Below are 23,567 nucleotides of genomic sequence, written 5' to 3' on the forward strand. Positions count from 1 at the left end.
TCCTATAAAAAATACATTATATCATTTTTTATCAGTTTTATTACAAACCGTAGTAAGTAGGAACAGTACAAGTCGGCAAATAAAAAAACCTAAGTTGATTATTATTATTATTTTTTAAATCTATTCACTGACACAGTGCTTCCATCACTGTTGGAGATTTTGGTCACCATGACAACACAAATATTTGGTCCATCCTCATTTTTATTCTGTGTGTCAAGGTTGTCCTTAAAGTCACCCCAATTCCAGCGCTAGCCCTTTTTACAATGCCCCAGGCTGTTGGCATGGATACAACAACAAACCCCTCACATAAACTCAAAGCATCTACTATGCGTTGCCCGCTCAACCCCCAAAAAGAAGACATTAGACATTCTGCACAACAAGATGGACTGCTGGGTCGCAGCCAAATGAGCGTAAGTTCAATTCCCGTATCGTCAGCGTCCTGATGGTCGAGATGCCGATCGCATCTGGAGCGTCGGGCCGAGTGAACGTGGAGTCACCGGATGGACTGAAGGTGGCGGAGAAATTCGATCAGAGGAATTGCGACTCGTATCTGCAACGGTGGGAAGGTTACTGTCAACTTGCATTGGTAGAGCAATGTTAGCTGTGAAACGTTAACTGTAAAATTGACATGAAACAAAATCGAATTCAAGATTGTTCATTTAAACACTAAACTGTTCAACCATATTAAATCATTTCCTCCAATGAAAGTCTGTTAGCATAATGCTAACATATAATGTGAAATGTCATAGAATGGTTGACAAAATTAGCATAGATGTTACGGTAATTATAAAAACAGAACTTTTTAACACACACGGAGCAACAATACAAACAAATTAAGTAGCCAACCCTACTTAACAGGCATTTGCTCTGCTCTGTGGAAACAATGACAATTACTGGCATCCAGTTGGGGCCCTTCTCAGCCCCTTCTTCTTGCTCTTAATCATGCTGCATCTCTTCCAATAGACCAGCATGTTGCAGCACAATGTGGTACTACACTAAAGTGTACAACTCTAAATGTGTACTTGTATACTGTAACAACCCTGGCGGGAGGGGGAACATTGAATGGTGATATTTTTTATTTTATGTGCAATGCATTTTAATTGAATCGTTATACCGTTTTTTAATTTTCCTATATTTAAGCACAATGTTAATGTTCAAACTGTGCATGTTTTACAGTGGCTTGCAAAAATATTAAATATACTCTTTAGGAAGAAAACCTCTGTCTCGTTTTTGATAAACACATGAGCCTACTACACTACTGTATTTTAATGTTGGTCATGGTGGCACTTGAAGAGATTCTGTATGTATTTTTTTAAGGTGGTACTTGGCGTCTGTTTGTCTTTGTACACTACTGTGTAGTAACGATATGGAGTATTTGTTATACATTACAATGGTGGGAGAAAATGTGTCATTAAATTATAGATGCGTTTGTAAATGTATACGATTCCAATTTTTGTTACATTTAAAAAATAGCCACAAAAGCTCAGATTTTTTTTTTTTTACATTTCACTTCCTCCTCCTAAAGCTCTTTAGTCATTTGCCGTAGTCTCAAACATAACACCTTTTTTCCAAATATGAGCGCAAAGCGCCACCTTGTGGTCACTCATTTAATGCACGTTTTTAGAGGAGGCGTCCAAGGTTCCTGTCGATTACATTCGATTGTAATTAGTTACAGGCATAGGATACAGCTCACACGCAACCCTAATGACGAAAAACGCAATAGAAAATGAATGGATTGATCACGTTCCTTTCCTCACGGTCAGTGAACACAACGCAGCTTCTCAATGAATACTTTGGAGTCTCATTGTTATTATTTTTGTTGTCATATTCCAGATATCTAGAACAGAGGAAGAAAAACAAAAGTAACTTAACAGAGGTAAAAGACACAGTAAAAGCTTTGATTTTTTTTTTTTTAAACAATACTCAAACTCGAGTTGTCTCTTTATGTTTCAGGATACTGAAGGCAGCACAGATCATTCAAGTAAGTGCTCAAACGTCCAAAATCAATAACATTCATGCTCCCCATAAACCAACATACTAAAACGCCTTCATTTGTTTTTCAGGCAATGATAGTGAAAAACCACTCGAGGTGGCAGACAGCAAGGAGCAAATATGCAGCAAAGCATCCATTGCACAGCCAACCAAAAAGTCTCACTTGTGTGTTGTACTTTAAACGCCTCACAACTTGTGCTGATCTTTTATTGTCATGTGTTATTTAAGTGCTATATTATTTCTTTCAGCTGTTTATGAGACCATGTGTAATGTAAAAATAAAGAAGCTGGTTAGAACTGGAGTGTCTTTCAGTTTCCTTATGCTACATATAATGTCAAAGGCGGGGTACACCCTGGACTGGTCACCTGTCAATGTCAGTGCGTATGAAGATGACAGAAAACATTCACAATCACATCTATGGATGATTTTGAACCTAACATGCATGATATGTTGCCACATTTATGTTATATGTCAGCTAATTACAGCATGGCGACAACATTTGTAAGCTTTATTTTAAAAAAACCAACAAGCAACACATGAACGCCATCAAGTGTTTGTATCCAACTCTGTTTTCGATCCATTACATTCAACATCATGACAATCAAGATATAAGAAATAGCAGCAGGCATCCATTTCCTCATCAAGTTCACTATTGCACTGTGTGTGTGTGTGTGTGTGTGTGTGTGTGTTGTGTGTGCGTGCGTGCGCAGGTGTCCATCCAGGTCATGAGGAAATGAGTTTCAAGTAAAGGTGTCTCGTCCCGTCGCCGGCTCCTCAGTCGCTGTTGCTGCTGCTGCTGTCGTCTCCCACCACCATGTTGCTGTATTGCTTCTGCTGCTGCTCCTTGAATGACTCCTTCACCTTCGCTCGCTTCAGGCCTCCATCCCTGCGAATGTTTTTACAATCCATTATTCTGCCGATTATCCCATTGACTACTCGGATAAAAACTCATTTTGCATTACACCGGAACCTCGATAGAACGGACTAATACGGGCGGGGGTTCGTCCGACATAGCCGATGGTCCGTTACATTGAAGCACTTTTTTGGAAGTCATATGCACCCATAATACTGTACGGTACAAAATTATTGTTTTGTAGTTTTTTTTTCATGACCTAAAACACCCAGTAAAGCTTGAAAATGTTTGAAAGTTACACATTTTATCCAAACTTACCACGCGGGCGTGCTTGGTCATCGTGACATTGTTGACATACAGTACTCATCATCGGCGAGACGCTTTCAAAAGCCGCGTGGAATTAGTGAAAGAGAAGAAAGTAAGGAATTTTGTTTTTGTGAAAGTTTGTGCATTATGACTAATTCATTGTGTCTCCTTTCGTCGTACATGCATTGACCACTATAGGTCAGTATAAAAGAGCCGCGTGGAATTAATGTGCTTCCTACTTCCAAATCTGTTGCCAAAGGCGAACGACTTGACCAAAAAAAACGTACTTTACCAAAAATAGGATGTTCCAGACTCCAAAGACTTATGTTGCGTACTCCTCAGAGTTAACGCCGCAGCCATTCCGCTCTCTCTCTGCGTAATAGACTAACATACAGTATAACCATCATCACATCGCCGCCACATCAATGGCCCACATTCAACATGGCCACCACGTAGGCATGGGAGGATCTCGTATATGTGACCCGGAACTACCTCAGTCCCATTCTCTGCCTGCATCGCGCCACAGCGCCAGTAAACAACAACGGCCAATTCTGGAACTAACAGAACAACAGTCAACAGCATTTGAAGTGACAAATGGAAACTTTTTTTGGACCTATTGTTCAGTCCTGATGGTCCATTTGATCCGATATCTGAAATATAATTTTATCGAGGTTCCACTGTATAACAAAATGAAATCATGGAGAACAAGTCTTGTTTTTGTTCATTGGTTTTTGCAGATTCATCGATTTGTCTTTTTTTTGGAACCTATCCTCTGTTATTTGCTGACATTTGCATATTTGTGGTTTGACAAATCAACATCCTGAATCTTGAATACCCTCTTGAAATAAATAACAGGTGCTACCACTAGGTGGCTGTAATTATCTTTGTTATAGCCGTGGTCCCAGTAAATGGTACATTTCCAATTTGACAGAGAGGTAACCCAATCAAATGACAAGGCCATGTCAAGGGCCACCGTCAAATTAAGTACAAATAAAGGCCTCCCCTCAGATAAATGCATTTCAATAAAAAACGACACCCTCTGCAACTGATAAAAAACCACTCCAAATGAACAAAAGTCATATTTTACCATTGCAGGTCCACTAGTCCTCCCTGGTGAGCGATGGCTGACTTGACTCTGTTGGCGAACTGGACGGCATCTTCCCCCTCCTGCATGACAGTTTGAACTCTACGTCTCAGTCTAATGTCACGTGTGTGTTTGTGAGTCTGTGAGGCAACAGGTGGAACGCGCACCGACGTGTTGCACGGACCTGTTGATGCATGGCAGGTAGATACCAGACATTGCAGACGAGAGCCCAGCTGGTCATCATCCTCAGCAGGTAGCTCACCATGCTGTACTTGGAACTGTTCCAGAAGGCGTCGCCAAACTTGGGATCGTACTGGGGAAAACAAATGCAATAAAATCAATATTTGAAAAAAAAACATTTAAAAAAAATATAGAAAATAAATCAATAAGATAATTACATATCAAAATTACAACAGATCAAAATATAAAAAAACAACTTAAATATGTGGAAATATGAAAAAAGCTATTATATGTAGAAATACTTTATAAGTAATTATGTACAGAGAAATATAAAAATACAACAAAATAAAAACAAAATGAAGAAACATGGAATTTTATGTCAAAATATATGAAAATAAAAACATACTAAATAAAAACACAGGAAGATAAGAAAAATGCAATTATATATAAAATTTTGAAAATGAATCATTTATTAAAATATAAATAAAATATAATGAATACATATAAACACGTATTTATATAGAGAGATAAAAAAAATAAAAATATAAAATAAAATTATCTATAAAAAGGAAATATGTAACAATAAAAATAATATACAGAATTAAAAAATAAAAAACAAAATACGATAAAAATACAATCAATATGTATAGAAATGTTATTACATAGAAATATATAAACATTTCATTACATAGAAACACATGAAAAATGTAGTTACATAAAATATAGAAATACCCATATTCAAAAAATATACCTAGAATTAAAAATCACATTAAATATATTTACAGTAAATATAATTGTACAGTATAAAAAAATATATAAAAATAACAAAAATGAAAAATACAATTTAATACACAAAGAAATACAAAATTAAAAAAATCTATTTACATGGAAATATGTAAAAATGTCATTACTGTATACATCGAAATATATACAAATGAAACAAAAGAATTAAATGTGGCGATGACCCTAATAGGAAATAAAACAATTAAATATGCATACAAATTTATTATAATTAAGATTACAAACATTTTATTATATATAGAAATATATATATATATATATAATAAAAATGCAATTAAATGTATAACATATAAGTATATATAGAAATATATAAAACATATATATATATATATATATATATATATATATATATAAATATATATATATTTTTTTAATGACCTAATAACAGAAGGAAAAACAAGTGACTGAAGTACCTTTATGGCAACGGGGTAAATTGTTGCTCCTATTTCAAAACTCCCCTTCTTAAACATCATGACAGACGTGTTGTTGACGCAGGTTCCTATGGTCACCAAACAGCAACAACATCAATAAAAAAAAAAAAGAGACGGTCAAGCATATGCGCGTGTGTGTGTGGTCCAAAACAACATAATATAGCAGCCGTTATCATTCAGAGACGAAACAACAACATTCACTGATTGTACTACGAAAAACATCTCACTGATGTTTAAACTTACCCTCTGGAAATATCAATATGGGGAGTTTTGTCTTGTCATTCACGTGATCCTTCAACCTGAAGGTGATGCAAAAAGTTCATGGAAACAATTGCTAGTTTAAATACAGCTCTGGAAAAAAATTAAGAGACCAAAACCCCCTTTTTTTTTTTTTTTTTATCTGCATGGAGTGTGTAATTAGGTCAAGAAGCATACAATCAAATCAGTCTATTCTTAGACAAAAACGATGACAAAAGCATGGCGGGTTAACTCAAGGGTGTGGAACTGACCTCTTGGTCACCAGATGGCGATCTTTCATCTCCGCTCGCTCAAACCACACGTGGGGACAGGATCGTACCATGGCCCGCTGGACCACCCCCATCAGGCCTCCGTGCACCTGCCCCACCTGACACGCATTTAAAGTTTTAAAATGGATTGAGGGTGAACGTCTTGGCCAAAGTCAGCTGGGATAAGCTCCAGCTCACCAGCAACGCTAACCGAGGGGGGGGGGGGGGGGAACAACTAGAAAACTAATGGACGGGTGTTCCTCTTCCTACCATGGCATAGCAGGCATCATTGCAGAGTATCACGATGTCAATGGGGGTGGTGTGATTGGCCACACAAATGCCTCCTTTTCGGGGTATATTTTCCCTGATGTGCCAAGAGGAAAGCATGTAAGGATAAATAAAACACCTCGATTTGCATCATTTTGTCTTCGTTTCGCTTGCCTGTTGTGATAGCGGATGGCGGCGGAGAGGCCTCGGGCGCAGATCCTGTAGCACATGACGTGGACCCACTCGCTGAGCCAGAACTTCATCCTGACGACAAATACGGAGCGCGGCCTTGAAAACTGAAACGGTCAACATGAAAAGTCGATCGGATTGTTTCCAGTGCGGTTGGCGGCTACCTCCAGTTGGGGAGCAGCCCCACGGCAGATGTCCCGATGACCAACCAGGTGAGGCCAATGCAGGCCAGAGTGATCCTGACGAGTGAACACAACACATGGTTTGCAACACATGACACTTTTGGGAAAAATGTGCCCAGTGCCAAATTCCGACTTAATGCCAATTAATCTATATCTTAAATCCAATTTTTCAAAGTCCACAAGTCAGTGATTAAACATTACATTGAGCTGAGCTGGGTTGCCGTGGCCGCCGGGCGGCCATAACCCTGAGGGGGACATTACGCTGAGTACGGTGGCCTTTAAGGGGCCAGAAGAGTTTGGCAAAGGTTTCTGTTAAAAAAAACCTGGAAATATTATACACTGCTTCTCGGAATGGGTCACACTAACAGAGCCTGAAGTGACCAACAGTGTGTAACGATGAGGACCATTTATGAGTCTTAAATAGATGACCCACCCTAAAGACAGGCGTCATACAATAAAGTCTGTGATTATTGATTACTTTTTTTTCCATAACTTAACTAACAATATAAATCAATAACGAATAAAAAAAAAAATCAGGAGGTGGTTCTGTCTGACTGAACTCAATGTTGCCAACTTAGCAACTTTGTGGCTACATTTGTAGCGACAAATTCCCCCCCCCCCCAAAAAAAGCGATGAGTTAGTTTTTCTTGGTAATTTTTTGCGTTGTTATTCCACAACTATTTCTTATAGGAAAAACTGTTTCAAACTCCAAAGAGAAGTTTTAATCCCAAGAGACACTTAAAGCAACAACAATAACAAAATCCGCATCTGTGTGTGTGTGCGTGTGTGTGTGTGTGTGTGTGTGTGTGTGTGCGTACCTGAGAGGTGCGAGAATGCAGTATCTGATGAAAATGCCAAGACCATAGACCAGAGTCAGCCTCAGACTGATGTACTGGAAGTCATTGTTAGTGCGGGTCAGAAGGTTCCAAGAGACCAGCTCCTCTGAAGTGAACCGCTGGGTCACCTTCATTCAAAAATTTAATGAAAAATGTGATTCGAAGTGCTTCTGATATCGAATGATGATGTAAATGAGTGATGTGAAATACAGTAAGGCGTCGCACCTCATCCTCTACAATGCTCTCAATTCCTCTGCGGGTGAAATAGAAACAGTCGCTCAGCGTAAAATCGCCGCCCTCCGGAGGTTTGGGGCGACTTCGTCTTAGTTCCTCTAACTCTTTCTCCATGGAACCATCTTCCCTCTGGATTAGAGCTGACACACACACACACACAGTACTGAAAATGCTATAAATACATATGCAGAACGCACAGAATCAAGCAGCATTTAAAAGAAACTAAATAAAACTAAACTAACATAACATGGGGCGGCCTACTAACGGGGTTGTCCACTTAATCAAAAGAGCTGATGTGGTTTCAACTGATAGCACAGAGGGCAAAATCCAAGATTACAGATAAAAGCATGTACAGTAATCAAATATCTAATCACAGTTGCACAAATGTACAATTACTGGCTTCTTCCTGCCTGTTTAAGCACACATGCTTTTTATATTGACTCAAGCTTGGATTAGGTAATGACAAATGTAACAGCGACACACTTTGCAAAGGCCACTGGATGTTGACGTAACTTGTATCTTTCTTTATAGCAGGGGTGGGGAACCTACGTCATGTGGGCCACGTACGGCCCTGGCACGCAATTCTCAAACACATTTTTAAAAAACCTCAGAAGACCTGCTACAAAAAAGCGAGAACAAAACAAAATAAATACGAATGCTCACAGTTTACAGGTACATCTCAAATTAGAATATGGTATAGAGGTTCATTTATATCAGTGCTTATTATATAGATTGATTAAACACAGGAAAAAAGCTTTCAGAAGGCCACTTCCCGCCCAATTTCTAACAATCTTTTACACTGTTTGTTATGTATTATTAACATTTCTTGAGATGCTGAATTTTGGGTTTTCATTTGATTTAAAGTATAATAATCAAATGTATATAAATGGTTTTTATAATCTTGAAATATTTCACTGCGTATAGCGAACCTATTAATTAGTTTCACTCGGAACTACTGAAATAAAATACGCTTTCAACGCTATTCTAATTTATTGAGATTCACCTGTATTATAATCCATTTTTTAAATTAATTTAGAATTTACTTTATTTTAAAATACACAACTTTAGTCTAACAAATATGACTATTCTCTTAATAATACAATTTTAATCTAAAAAAGATAAAATTGTTATAAAAATATACAACTTTATCGAGAAAGTATACTACTTTTTCTTGAAAATAAGTGGCTCTTATCCATTATTCTAGTAAATTACAACTTCAGTCTTGACAATGTGCCTAAGTATCTCAAAATTATTCACATTTGTATTATTACGACTTTAATCTTGACTATGTATAACTATCAGAAACAACTTTTTCTGAAAAATATAGGTTACAACTTTTATCTTGTAAATGTACATTTACTTGAAAAAATACAAAACTTTTTAATGTGAAAATATTTAATGTGAAAATATAAGAAAATAATAGTTTTAATCTCAAAACTCTATTTTGCTATCGCACCAAATTGCGACCAATTTCTATCTGAAAAATAAACTGCTTTTTACTTGTAAAATATGCGGCTTTAATCAAAATATGACAAATATTATATATTATTATATTTAAAAAATAAAATATTATTATTAGTTTTTTTTTTAATACAACTTTTTTCTTGAAAATATAGAACTTCCCACCCTGAAAATATGACTTCAATGTCTAAACAACATGTTTATCTAAAACATATAGAGCTTTTTATCTCCCAAAAAACACTTTTTCTCCAAAATATGCATCTTCGTTTTCTCTCGCAAGATTACGCCTTTAATTATCTTGGTGTAACCTTTGTTTTCTTTTCAGCGTGGCCCAAATACTCATTCACGCCGGATGACTTGAAACGACCCCCGATTGGAAAACGGTTCCCCCGCCCGCGCTGCAAAGGGTCTACCACACAACACGTGATAACTTGACCCCGTGGCCTGTCGTGAACGCACACAGTGAACTGTGCTTATCGCGTCCAAAGACAGTCGCATTCATTGCTACATCTGGCTTTTTGGTGGTCTTTCATTGCAGCATGCTTGACTTGAACTAGATGAGGAAATGACACGTTGCAGCATGTCTGTCGCTGAGCCTCCATCTTTCACAATCATTATTTATCTTGGATATAAAAAGTCTACACATCCCTGATCATATACTAGTATTTGTGATAGGAAAAAAATGAGACCAAAATCTGTTTAAAAACTTTTTCCACCATTAAGGTGATCTTTTAAATGTCATCCCTTCATTTCGAGAGATGCACAACAACACAAAAATGCACAACTGTGCAAACCACATTTTTTCTTCAGCTGTAACTGGGGTTTTAGTCAAAGTTACAAACAGTTCCAAATAGCGGTTCCAAAGACCGTCAAAGGCTACTGGTGAAAAGCAAACAAATGTCAGGAAAAGCCTGCGAAAACATCTGACCTTTATTTGGGATTATTCAGAGGCACTTTAAGCGGTGGCCTGTGTGTGCCGACTCCCATTTACAGTAACTTTACAATTTACAGTTTGATTGTGATTGGTTAATTCTGAACACAGCCACATCCCAGTTATACATTCGGAGGGTGTGCACATATGTGCGACCACAAGTTGTTTGTTTTAACTTCCCCTCTCCGGAGGATTTTGTTTAATTGTATTTTTAATTGAGTTGTACAGGCGAGGGCATTTGAGCAGGGGTGTGTACACGTTTTATTTCCACCGTACCCATCCATTGTACTTACCACTGGATGCAGATGCTTTTAGTGCATGTTCTTCCCTGCTTGCCTTCTGTAACTTTAGTGTGGCCCACTAATAGAAGAAGAAAAAAAAATCATTACTCCTCCATCCATCCATTAGCGCTCGCTGTCATTAGCGTCGCATGTGAGCTGGAGCCTATCCCAGCTGACTTTGAGCGAGAGGTGGGTTACACCTCGGACTGGCCGCCAGTCAATCACAAGGCACACGTAGACCACCATGCACGCTCACATTCACACCTAGGTGCAACTTACAATCGTCAGTTAACCTAACACGTGACCCCCGCAAGCGCACGCAAACTCCACAAAAGGAAGACTTGAGCCTCGATTCCAACCCAGAACCGTAAATCACGTGCCAACCGCTACACTGTGCTGCTTTTCCTTGAACGTCTTATCATGCATGTGAAATGTGAAGTAGTGTACCTCCAGTGTTTTGACCAGGATGTCCATGTAGGTCTCAGAGATGCCCAGTGAGAAGCCAAACATGGCAGGGATCATGATGAGGCCGACTATGAGGCCCAGCCATATCCTCCCAGCCCAAACCACCACAGCCCAGAAGTCCTCCATCTCCACTTTTTCCTTTTACAGCCTGTCAGAAGCAGAGTCGTACTTCACGTCAGTGATTCCCAGACACTGTGCCACCGGAAATGATCCAATTTCACTTCATTGGACTGAAAATCTGATATATTCACGGCAAATAACGTATCATTTTTTTCATCCATCTATGCCAGCGATGTATAGTGACATCCAGAACAATGAAACGCTCTTCCGCTAGATCCCAGCAGGTACAATTAATCTCTGTGTCCACCTGTTGCCATTCATACCACAGAATAACAGCTTTGTGTTCAACTAAACAGGCCCACATTTCACACCGAGTAAGTACAGCTGTGAGTAAATGGACACGACAGCGGGTGGGTGACAAGTAACAAAAATACAAAACAAAATTGTTACTTTTTGTTCAGTGCAGACCAGTGATTGTCAAAGTGTGGTCCGAGTGCCGCTTTAAGAATTACCACATTAAATACAAATGAAAATGTGCAAGATGTAAAACTCGAAACACAAATCATACATATTAGAGTTTGAGAACCCCTGGTATAAACCACATTTTTGTTAGGCGTTTTTGTTTTTGTGTGTGTGTGTGTGTGTGTTGTTGTTGTTTTTTCCTATGCCCCTCGGCTCGATAAAATTCGGGGAAACACGGCACTTTGTAACCACTTCGTATACACGCAATGTATACGTTGTGCCACTTTAGACAGCTACAAGAGCAGCCGCGCGGTCACTTTATAAACCCACAAAAAAAAAAAAAAACCGCTAAACTTTCACCAAACAGGTCGTCAACACGTTGCACGGTCAATAGGTTTCCTACCTCGGGTTGTCCTCCGCAGTGAAAAGCGTCATTATTACTATTATTATTTGTTTGAATTTTATTTTGTATTTTTTTTTGAAGAAACAGCAACTTGACTTGGCGCTGTCGTCCCACTCGAGACAAGAAGCGAACTCGCCACGCCCATTTCACCAACTAGTGGACCAAAGTTCAACAAGTTGCGTTCAACGGCGTCATCAGCAAACGCCAACGATTATTGGCCTTAAACACAACGGATTAAAACTCATTTATTAGTACGTAGCAGTGGTATTATCCCCGAATTACAATTGTAATGTTTTAGATCATTTGTTACTAATTACAATAACCCCCCCCATCCACACACACACACACTCCCCTACAAAAGGCCGTTTTTGACTTTTTTTGTTCCGTTCTATTGCGTTCATAAATCCATTATTTACCGAGATTATCGTTAAAAGGTATATTTGTGTTTAAAAAAAAAAACGTCTAGTCACTGCACAACTTGCAAGCGCAACATATTTGAGTTTAAAAAGATTTTCTTGCACATTCTTAATCAATAAAAACTTGATTTAAACAAGCAAGCCACACAGACAACAATAACAAATAACAGCTGTCAGCAACAAATATGGACTGAAATAAAAATGAAATAAAATGATAGAATGTACATTGATAGTTACCTTAAAAATATTTACATTTAAAGAATAAAAATAATACATACATAAATGTTTGGGAATTACACGTTCCTATTTCTTAAATACTTATTTAAGCATTTTTAAACTGCACTTAAAAATATATACAGTACTGTGTCAAACAATAATACAGTTTAACACACAATAAATGAGAGCTGCAACAAAGCAAATAAATACAATTGAAATAAAAGGATAAAATAACAATTCATTCATGATAGTTTGAATTAAAATCCATCCATCCATCCATTTTCCTCCGCTTATCCGAGCAGCAGCCTCAGCAGGGACGCCCAGACTTCCCTCTCCCCAGCCACTTCCTCCAGCTCTTCTGGGGTGATCCCGAGGCATTCCCAGGGCAGCCGGGAGGCATAGTCTCTCCAGCGGGTCCTGGGTCGTCCCCGGGGCCTCCTCCCGGTAGGACGTGCCCGGAACACCTCACCGGGGAGGCGTCCGGGAGGCATCCTAATCAGATGCCCGAGCCACCTCACCTGCCTCCTCTCAATGCGGAGGAGCAGCGGTTCTACTCTGAGATCCTCCCGGATGACCGAGCTTCTCACCCTATCTCTAAGGGAGAGCCCGGACACCCTGTGGAGGAAACTCATTTCGGCCGCTTGTATCCGGGATCTTGTTCTTTGGTCCCACAGCTCGTGACCATAGGTGAGGGTAGGAACGTAGATCGACCGATGACTATACACAGTGTTGATGGTGCACTGATTCCCCCTCCTGAGACGCTGGGTGGTGGAGCACCTGGTAATTCTAATCAAGGCCAGGGATTCACAAAGTGAGTTGAATTCAACGCAAAAAAACTGGGCAAAAGTAGGGTTGGGAGCTTTTTTTTTTTTTTTTTCAATAAAATATTTTCCAACTAAAATAAAATTCACAACACTATTAGGCTCACGTGTAACTGACGTCACTTCCATGTTACAGTGGGCCAGCGCGTCTACGTAGCCGCCATTTTGGAGCGGTACTTGCGAGCGGTTTATCTACAGTAGAGTATTTCTGAACAAAATGACAGTATGCCTCAGTACTGTGCTGCGTTGGGGTGCGTGAATAAGCGCACCGCGGTGACAAAAGACAAGAGAATCACATTCCATAAGTAAGTACATAAAACGGGGAAGATGCAAACATATTTGATATACACTGTTGAGCGCAGAACAACTCGAGGGATATGACTTGACCCCGTAAGGCTTTTGTTTTCGTTGATAGAAGGCGGTGTTTTTCTCTTATATAGTTTAAAAAACCAAACAAAGACACGCCAGGTAACACTGGAAGTCAACATGGTCACTGTTGACAAACGAATCGTATTTTGCGGAAACCCTTCGCCGACGTAAAGCGGAAGTAGACATTCTGGCATCTCCTCTAAGTACGTACGTCAACACCGTAGCCATCTTTTCCCGGGCAAAGCGGACTGTGTAAACATACACGTTAACGCACAAGACAACACGCCCGGGGATTTCTGTGGATGTCAGGCTCTATCCCGTGCGCAATTCTCAAGCAAAACCATACAATATAAAGACCGAAAACAGCTTTTACAATCCTGTCTTTTTGGGATGGACTGAAACGAAAGATGCCCGACTCGTGTGCGGCGTGGGGATGTACAAACCGGCGCACAGTGCAAAGCAAATCGCAGGGAATTACCTTTCACAGGTAAGAAAGACTGTAAGACCATTCTGGGTTCAATATGAAGCACCAGCTAGCTTGTCACCAGTGTTAGGATATCAATAGCTATGCAACTCACACTGCTGCTATAATAACAATGTTAAGCACTCCGTGTGACATATGATGAATGTCATCATGTTTGCAGGTTTCCCAAAGAAAATGACTTGAGGAGGCAGTGGGAAGTGGCAGCAAGGAGGAGAGGTTTCTCCGCCACCAAGTCCTCGGTCCTTTGCAGCGAGCACTTCAAACCGGAGGACATTGACGCCACAGGCCAGACTGTCAGGATTAGAGAAGGAGCCAAACCGTCTGTTTTCAGCTTTCAGTCTCCTCTCCAAAAAGTGGGTGTCACAAATTCTCATAAAATGTTTCTTTGTAAGTTCTAGACCTTTTCACCCGGGTGGCTTCTCTGCCACCGGGCAGTCTTGAGATCGTCACCGTGCAGCTGTTTCCGACAGCCACTTGATTTATCCTCATCACCCACAGTTTCTGCTAGATTAATTTAGATTTTTTAAAAAGCAAATTTAAAAAAACGAATATCTGGTGGCGCAACACAAGTTTTTGTCATCGTTTCAGTTCAAGTCTGTGGTAGTCAATCACTTTCTGCCACCCAGGACCCTGGTGCCTATTGGTAACCAACATTTTGAAAAGGTCTATTTACAATAGGTTTTTTTTCTATTTACATCAGCCACTGTTTACCAGGACAACACAAACTTCCAAAAAGGCTCAAGAGTCATTGACATCTGGTACTTCAAGAAATGTGCGACAGACTGAACCACCTCCGCCGCCGCCATCACCCCCACCTCCTGATGTTGTAAGTACAGTGGTTCCCCGCTATAGATTTTTTGCATTTTTATTTTGTGTTAAAATACATTTATAATGTGTTTAAACTGTTTTGGTGTTTTTAAAGCATGTGGGAGTGGTTAAATCTGAAACGTATCCCCCACAATGAATGGGGGTTCACAGAATTGCACATTTGCCATGACTGAAGTGCCAGTGAGCATCATGTGAGCGGACACAGTTCCTGTCATTGGCTTTGCCCCATGTCTTAAGCACTTCACATTCACATGCTCATACTTTGCTGTATTCCAAATTTGATGAAGATTTTGAGGATTCGCTATGGAAAAAGATGGTGCTTTAATTTATTTTGTAATGGCACAATTTTTGATATAGCTCTTGTTTTAAATCCCGTTAGATGTGCAGGAATACATAATGTTGATGCTGCTTGTTGACGCTGATGCTCATTTGCCTCTGAAAACATTTATTATTTTTTTGAAATATAAAATGATGTTCCAGGATCACTGCTATGCGCTGCCTGCGTCTCCCGCCGATCTAAAGGCCCGACTGATGGACGCCTTAGCGAGGGTGGAGAGTCTGGAGCGGGAGCTTCGGAACATGAAGGACAGAGAGCGGCGGGCCAAGAACACCGTGTTTGGTCTGCTGGAGGATCTGAGGGGCAAGAACCTCATCAACGAAGAGCTCAAAGATAAGCTGGATTCATACTCGGGTAAAGTGACGAATGATCTTGATTTTGCCACGACAGTCTGTTTTGGTTAATGCTGAGGAACAATAAACAAATAGCAGCCGTGTCGCAGAGTTATAACCGTTTAAGCAACTCGTATTTTAACATAAATGTTGAAGCAACACATTTAGACAGACAGTTAGAAGCGCAACATTTAATTGATTAATCATCAACTAATTGATTATAAACTTAATCAACAGCTATTTTCTTAATCAATTAAAATTGTCCAAATCCTAAGAAATAAAGCCTTTCATTAGTAAATATTCTCAGATTTCTGTAGTCCTCCATGAAAGCAGACTGATTTTCTTGGTGTTAAATCAAAATAAGACTTTTGCAAACATCTCCTTTCAAGATGGGAAAACAATGATCAACATTTTTGCATATTTCCTGGTGGATGTTGTGACCAAACCAGTAACTGAATCATAATCAATTTGTTTGTACATTTTCTGCACTGCCAATTTGAAATAATGTCCTATTTTTAACTAAGGGATGGAAATTGAAAACAATTACTTTTAAATCGGATTAATTGAAAAAATTAGCGACATTTTAATCGACTATTAAAATAAACATTAGTTGGAGCAATTTTAACAATTCTCAGGCCTTTTGTAGAAATTACTTTTTTATTACTGGGGCTTACTGTGTCAGTTGTGAAACTTTTTTTGTCTCTCTCTCTGTCTATATTATACTGCCCCCAGGTGGCTAAGGCGTTCACACCAGAAGAAGCAAAAGACCAACACAAATGTAGCATCCATCCATTTTCTGAGCCGCTTCTCCTCACTAGGGTCGCGGGCGTGCTGGAGCCTATCCCAGCTGTCATCGTGCAGGAGGCGGGGTACACCCTGAACTGGTTGCCAGCCAATCGCAGGGCACATAGAAACAAACAACCATTCGCACTCACAGTCATGCCTACGGGCAATTTAGAGTCTCCAATTAATGCATGTTTTTGGGATGTGGGAGGAAACCCACGCAGGCACGGGGAGAACATGCAAACTCCACACAGGCGGGGCCGGGGATTGAACCCGGGTCCTCAGAACTGTGAGGCTAACGCTCTGACCAGTCGTCCACCGTGCCGCCACAAATGTAGCAAAAACTGTTTAATTCTTTACAGTCTATTTAATTATGACATTATTTTAAAGCTAAAATACACAACTATTTTTTTTGTTTAAAAAAATAAATAACTAATGATTTTCACCCAAACCACTAGAAGAGTAGATGACCAAATGCTGATTAAGGCTATCAGGTTCTGACACATCTTGTTATATTTTTCAATATTTATTTTTTATATTTAGTGACTATCCTATACATTACCACGCTGGATCACATGGTGGCGTTCTAAAATTATGTAGCGGAAATGATGTATTTTACCTATGAACGGGCAGGCCCATACAGTGTCGTGAAAAAGTATTGGCTCCCTTCTCAAATTCTAATATTTTTGCATAGTTTCCCCACTTACAGTGGGTACGGAAAGTATTCAGACCCCCTTAATCTTTTCACACTTTGTTATATTGCAGCCATTTGGTAAAATCATTTAAGTTCATTTTGTTCCTCATTGATGTACACACAGCACCCCATATTGAGAGAAAAAAACGGAATTGTTGAAATTTCTCCAGATTTATTAAAAAAGAAAAACTGAACTATCACACAGTATTCAGACCCTTTGCTCAGTATTTAGTATAAGCACCCTTTTGAGGTAATCTAATCTTTTTGGGAATGATTTGGGGATCCTCTGCCATTCCTCCTTGCAGATCCTCTCCAGTTCTGTCAGGTTGGATGGTGAACGTTAGTGGACAGCCATTTTCAGGTCTCTCCAGAGATGCTCAATTGGGTTTAAGTCAGGGCTATGGCTGGGTCATTCAAGAACAGTCACGGAGTGGTTCTGAAGCCACTCCTGCGTTATTTTAGCTGTGCGCTTAGGGTCATTGTCTTGTTGGAAGGTGAACCTTCAGCCCAGTCTGAGGTCCTGAGCACTCTGGAGAAGGTTTCCTGTACTTGGCCGCATTCATCTTTCCTTCGATTGCAACCAGTCGTCCTGTCCCTGCAGCTGAAAAACACCCCCACAGCATGATGCTGCCACCACCATGCTTCACTGTTGGGTCTGTACTGGACAGGTGATGAGCAGTGCCTGGTTTTCTCCACACATACCGCTTAGAATTAAGGCCAAAAAGTTCTATCTTGGGCTCATCAGACCAGAGAATCTTATATCTCACCATCTTGGAGTCCTTCAGGTGTTTTTTAGGAAACTCCATCCGGGCTTTCATGTGTCTTGCACTGAGGAGAGGCTTCCGTCGGGCCACGTAAAGCCCCGACTGGTGGAAGGCTGCAGCGATGGTTGACTTTCTAGAACTTTCTCCCATCTCCCGACTGCATCTCTGGAGCTCATCCACAGTGATCGTTGGGTCCTTCTTTACCTCTCTCACCAAGGCTCTTCTCCCCCCAGTTCTGCAGTTTGGCCAGATGGGCAGCTCTAGGAAGGGTTCTGGTCGTCCCAACTGTCTTCCATTTAAGGATTATGGAGGCCACTGTGCTTTTAGGAACCTTAAGTGCAGCAGAATCTTTTTTGTAACCTTAGCCAGATCTGTGCCTTGCCATAATAATGTCTCTGAGCTCTTCAGGCAGTTCCTATGACCTCATGATTCTCATTTTCTCTGACATGCGCTGAGCTGTAAGGTCTTATATAGACAGGTGTGTGGCTTTACTAATCAAGTCCAATCAGTATAATCAAACACAGCTGGACTTCAATGAAGGTGTAGAACCATCTCAAGGATGAACAGAAGAAATGGACAGCACCCGAGTTAAATATATGAGTGTCACAGCAAAGGGTCTGAATACTTATGGCAGTGTGATATTTCAGTTTTTCTTTTTAAATAAATGCAAACATTTCAACAATTATTTTTTTCCTGTCAATATGGGGTGCTGTGTGTACATTAATGAGGGGGAAAAAATGAACTTAAATGATTTTAGCAAATGGCTGCAATATAACAAAGAGTGAAAGCTTTAAGGGGGTCTAAATACTTTCCATATGCACTGTTAAGTGTTTAAGACAATCAAACAAATGTGGATGTCAGACCAATCTAACCGAAGTGAACTTCAAATGTTGTTTTTAAATGGGGATGTAATTTATTATAGAAAATTTGTGGAAAAGTAATGGCCCCGTAAACCTAATAACTGGTTGGGGCATCCTCAGACGCAACAACTGAAATCAAGCATTTTCTATAACTGGCAATGAGTCTTTCACATCTCTATAGAGATATTTTGGCCCACTCTTCTGAGCAGAATTGTTTGAATTCAGCAAAAATTGAGGGTTTTCATGCATGAATGGCCTTTTTAAGGTCATGCCGCTGCATTTCATTTGGAAAACCTTCATTTTGTTCTTTTAAGTCATTCAAAAATTGAGCTGCTGGTGTGTTTTGGATCGTTATCCTGCTGCAGAACTCAAGTGTGCTTCAGCTTGAGGTCACAAACTGGTGGCTGAACATTCTCCTTCAGGATTTTCTGTTAAAGAGCAGAATTCATGGTTCCATCAATCACAGCAAGTTGTCCAGGAGTGAAGCAGCCTAACACCATCACACCACCATCACCATGTTTGACTGTTCATATGATGTTCTTTTTCTGAAATGCTGTGCTACATTTACGCCCGATGTAAGGAGACACACACATTCCAAAAAGCTCTACTTTCATCTCGTCAGTCCATGTAATATTCTCCCAAAAGTCTTGGGAATAAGCCTTTATGTTATTTTTGGTCAGCAGTGGTTTTCGCCTTGCAACTCTGCCATGGATGCCATTTTTGCCCAGTCTCTTCCTTACTGTTGTGTCATGAGCACTGACATGAGGCAAGGGAGGACTGCCGTTATTTAGAAGTTGTCCTGAGTTCCTTTGTGGCCTCTTGGATGAGTCATTGCTATTCTCTTGGGTTAATCTTTGTAGGCTGAACACTCCTGGGAAGCCTCACCACTATTCCATGTTGTATCAACGTGAGGATAATAGCTCTCCCTATTGTTCACTGGAATCCTAAAGCTCTAGAAATGGATTTCGTAACACTTTACAGACTGGTAAATGTCAATTACTTTATTTCTAAACTGTTCCAGAATTTCTTTGGATCGTGTCATTTTGTTGCAGCTTTTTTAGATCTTCTCCCCGACTTGATTTTGTTGGGACAGATTCTGTTTAAGTGATTTCTTGATTGAACAGGTCTGGATGTAGTCAGGCCTGTGTGTGATCAGTGAAAATTAACCAAAAATTGTTATTAGCCACAATTAATTAATGATTTCCCAAGGGGGGGGGCGATTACTTTTTGACACAGGGCCAGGTAACTGAATATTTTTTTTTCTTAATAAATTAAATCACCATTTAAAAACAGCATTTCAAGTTCACCTGGGTTATATTTGTCTGATATTTACATATTTTTTTTTCATGATCTTAAACATTAAAGTGGGGAAACGATGCAAAAATATAATAATTTAAGAAGGGGGGCAATACCTTTTCACGGCACTGTAGATGGACAACGCGCAAGTCAACTGAGGCATAGAGAAACGAGAAAGCCACTGAAGCAACATGTCTGAGGAGAACCCCGAAAAATGTCCAAGACATGCTGTGGAAGTGGATCCTACCACAAAGAAAAAGCCTGCTTGTCGTTCGGCTAAAGGATTATTCGCAAAGAAAGAAAGTGACCGACGTTTTAGACAAACAGTGGAGGGAGGGGTCGGGAAGGTTGTGCGGAATTCTGGAAGGAGGGGAGGAGGCCGAGCAACCATTTAGTCTACGTCATATCGAAGCAACGAAGGCTTTGTTATAATGAGGTGTCAGAAATCACAGATTATAGCTTGAATGAAGTACACTCTTTTTTAGCACTACTATTTGTTTAATTAAAAAGCACAATACACATTTTTGTTTAAAAAAAATGTGGGTTCAGACTAGAACAGATTATTGGCATTTCAATGGAGAAAGATGACTTGAGATCCGAGTGTTTTGAGTTGTCACGAAACAAATTCACATCTCAAGGCACCACTCTTTCTTAAGTTTTGAGTGTCTATTTCCATGTGCATTTCAAATGACACATATCCCATACGGCTGTGTTTGAATTCCAGATCTTCCAGTCCACCTGCTGTCCAAACAGGGCAACGACTACACCAAAGACCAGAGGGAGTTTGCCCTCACTCTCCACTTACATGGTCCAAAAGTATATAACTACCTGAGAAAGTCTCTCCACCTCCAACTACCACATCCACACACACTACAAAGGTATTTGGACTCACCTTTGAGAAAGTCCTTTGTAAAATACAAAGTAAGCAATTTTCCTGTTCTAAAAAAAGGTGGATGAGCTCCATAGATGCCAAGCATGGCCTTGATTCAACGTCTGTAAAAATTACAGAAGAAGAAGAAGAGGCTGACGATGCAAGTGAGACCCTCACTGACGCAGAGACTGACTTTCGGCAAAATCCTCTCACACAAAACATAACAGTGTCTGTAAAAGATGTGGACACAGCTCGCCTGTCAGAAGACAACACAGGGGAATCTTAAACCTGGGTGCAGTATTTTGTATTTTTTTTAAATATGCAAACGATTTCCTAAATGTACAAAGACTGTTAATAGGATTAGAAACACTTTCTTGTTTGATGCATTTTTGTGCCACAGAATTAAAGTGAAACTGAATTTTAAGAACTCCTGCCTTGGCTTTTCCTTTGCTTTTGACGACTTTGCAAACAACCCAAATGCCCCCATCCCAAAAAAAAAAAAAATCTAAGAGAGGTTAAAAAGCCTTAAATGTTGCAAGGTTACAAATGGTGCATGATGAACTACTTTGCGCCTATTCCACTGTGCAAGCCAACCACAGGGGTAAAGGTAAGGAATTACATGTTTTCATATTTATGGCCTTGAAGTGTTTTTCATACTGATATTTATTGTAATTATGACAAGAACCCCTATGAAATACCACTAGGAAACAGTATGGCTGTGTCAGCACCTTCCCCACCTGTGGTGTGTCGTCAAAAGGGGTGAGTAGTTTTACTTTATTTTGGTTTTATTAGCAGTGGTTTATGTTATTGTTAGTTTTTTAGTAGTAGACAACCATTCACACTTTTGGGGAATGAAGACAAGCGCTATGAAAAATGGATGAATGGATATTCTTTGAAATACTGTAGGTTTGGAATGTAGTCAACTCCAAACACAATAATAAGCACATTGTTGAATTAACAGCTCCCTAACAATGTTGAAACAAAACTGAGCAATATTAGCTTTTGTTAAGACAATGAGACTGCGCAAGTGTGCCTTTAATCCGTGAGCACATCATTTGAGACCCTTGACTGGAGAAGTGCTGACCTCCTTCACTCTTGTGTGACAAATTGGAATGAAATGGCCCAAACCACCCAGACCTGTTACTCACCACAACACAGGGCCATCTCGATGAGGAATGCAGCCGCGAGCTCCTCGTGGGGGGTGGGGGTGGGGGGGGGTGAAAGCCTCACTGTCCCACCTAAGACGAACAAAAGCTCCCGATTATTTTCCAGGTTCAGATGTTTCACAGTCTGCTGCACATTACTGTAACAGGAGGCTTTGTGGGAGTCTGTTTCAGTAATGTCTGTAGGAGTGATAAAGAGGACAGAGTTGTTAAACAAGACCATTTCCAAGCACTGTCAGGGAAGTATATTCATTTTGTGTTTATTATTGTTGGTTGCAGTGGTGTACAACTACACTGCATCATAATGAGAGCTGTTGAAATATTTTGGTTACTTTATTTAGCCACATGAGAGGGACAAACTATGAGGAACAGTTATTTCTGTAAGATGCAGTGCAGTTTTACACGTAAAGAAAATAAACACATAGGTCACAAACTCAAGTTTCAACTGCTGATATTGAGCTTTTATTGGATTTTAAGTTTGTTGTTTTAATCATTGTTTATGGACAGGAAGGAAGACGTCAAGAGAGAAACTCAAAAAGGTGGCGACCTTATTTGTAATTTACATGAGGCGATGCTGTCCTAGCACTTGCTCGCAATGTTACAAAAATAACCAACAATTCCCTTTAATACGTTTCCCCAGGTTACTAATAAACAAATGTGTCTCCTTTGTAATTCATACTTTGCCTGTAGAAAGCGTCTTTGGTCAAAGCAAATGGTGGAAGTGAAGCGGTGGAATGAGCAAACATTAGTCAGGGATTGCACTTGACCCCACCCAAAATAAAATTTAAACGTTGCATGTGTTTGCGCTCGATTTAGCTCTTGTTTGATGTTTTCTTTGGAGAAAAAAATGCAGTTTATGCTTTCATACTGCCAGATAAAAGATATAGGAGAACAGTAGTGTTCCATTTATGTCTTTTTGGGTAGAATCTACACTAACGTACACATGGTGCATTTTATTCGACACCGTGGTAATTTTTAATAATTCGGAACCTAACCCCCCCGCCATAAACGTGGAACTGTATATATATTTTAAATAATGAGACCTCCGAGCTTGACTCATTGGTAGGATAAATGATGCATGATTTGGTGCAAACTAATTTATAATCATCATTGTTATTATCTTACTATTTTTATTATTGTAATTATTAGTAGTAGCACTCGTAGTTTGACTGTATTGAGTTGATGAGTGTGCCGGTAGTGATAACATTAGGCGTCATGACGCATAGCTGTGTGTCTGAGGAGCATCTAGCTGCAAGTTGAGGCAGGGTTGGAGCCCAGGAACCAGTGGATCCTTTTGCTCCTTCCCCATGTTGCTCCTCCGAGAAGGAAAGCAGACACCGGCTTTTGCAGAAGAACACTCCTCTGTCTGTCCCTCCCTCCTGCCCTCCCTCCTCACGAGAGCCTCAGCT

The 23,567-nt window shown here is 39.9% G+C and overlaps 2 protein-coding genes across 6 annotated transcripts; one reads left to right on the plus strand and one right to left on the minus strand.

Annotated features, from left to right (window-relative positions):
- Positions 1-1,939: 1,939 nt before the first annotated feature.
- agpat9l (1-acylglycerol-3-phosphate O-acyltransferase 9, like) lies at positions 1,940-12,015 on the minus strand. Of its 2 annotated transcripts, none has more exons than XM_061673439.1 (14): positions 11,925-12,015; positions 10,982-11,147; positions 10,547-10,613; positions 7,853-8,001; positions 7,610-7,755; positions 6,774-6,848; positions 6,595-6,684; positions 6,424-6,517; positions 6,157-6,272; positions 5,891-5,946; positions 5,630-5,715; positions 4,420-4,548; positions 4,239-4,318; positions 1,940-2,878 (listed from the first exon to the last, which is right to left on the minus strand). In XM_061673439.1, the coding sequence occupies exons 2-14, from the start codon at positions 11,123-11,125 to the stop codon at positions 2,767-2,769; spliced, it is 1,344 nt and encodes a 447-aa protein (XP_061529423.1). In that variant the 5' UTR covers positions 11,126-11,147; positions 11,925-12,015; the 3' UTR covers positions 1,940-2,766. The 2 variants fall into 2 exon arrangements, with proteins under 2 accessions (XP_061529423.1, XP_061529424.1); XM_061673440.1 differs by having other exon boundaries at positions 2,788-2,878; positions 4,403-4,548.
- A 1,527-nt stretch (positions 12,016-13,542) lies between these two features.
- On the plus strand, positions 13,543-21,389 carry si:ch73-130a3.4 (uncharacterized protein LOC664763 homolog). 4 transcript variants are annotated; one of them, XM_061672080.1, is made up of 7 exons: positions 13,606-13,682; positions 14,154-14,233; positions 14,391-14,583; positions 14,931-15,056; positions 15,539-15,749; positions 20,849-21,002; positions 21,074-21,389. In XM_061672080.1, exons 2-7 carry the CDS (start codon positions 14,154-14,156, stop codon positions 21,279-21,281), a joined length of 972 nt encoding a protein of 323 aa, XP_061528064.1. In that variant the 5' UTR covers positions 13,606-13,682; the 3' UTR covers positions 21,282-21,389. The 4 variants fall into 4 exon arrangements, with proteins under 4 accessions (XP_061528065.1, XP_061528064.1, XP_061528062.1 ...); XM_061672081.1 differs by lacking the exon at positions 14,154-14,233 and having other exon boundaries at positions 13,543-13,682; XM_061672078.1 differs by lacking the exon at positions 13,606-13,682 and having other exon boundaries at positions 13,995-14,233.
- The last annotated feature ends 2,178 nt before the right edge of the window (positions 21,390-23,567 follow it).

The sequence above is a fragment of the Phycodurus eques genome, chromosome 3 (assembly GCF_024500275.1).
Source record: "Phycodurus eques isolate BA_2022a chromosome 3, UOR_Pequ_1.1, whole genome shotgun sequence".
NCBI lineage: Eukaryota > Metazoa > Chordata > Actinopteri > Syngnathiformes > Syngnathidae > Phycodurus > Phycodurus eques.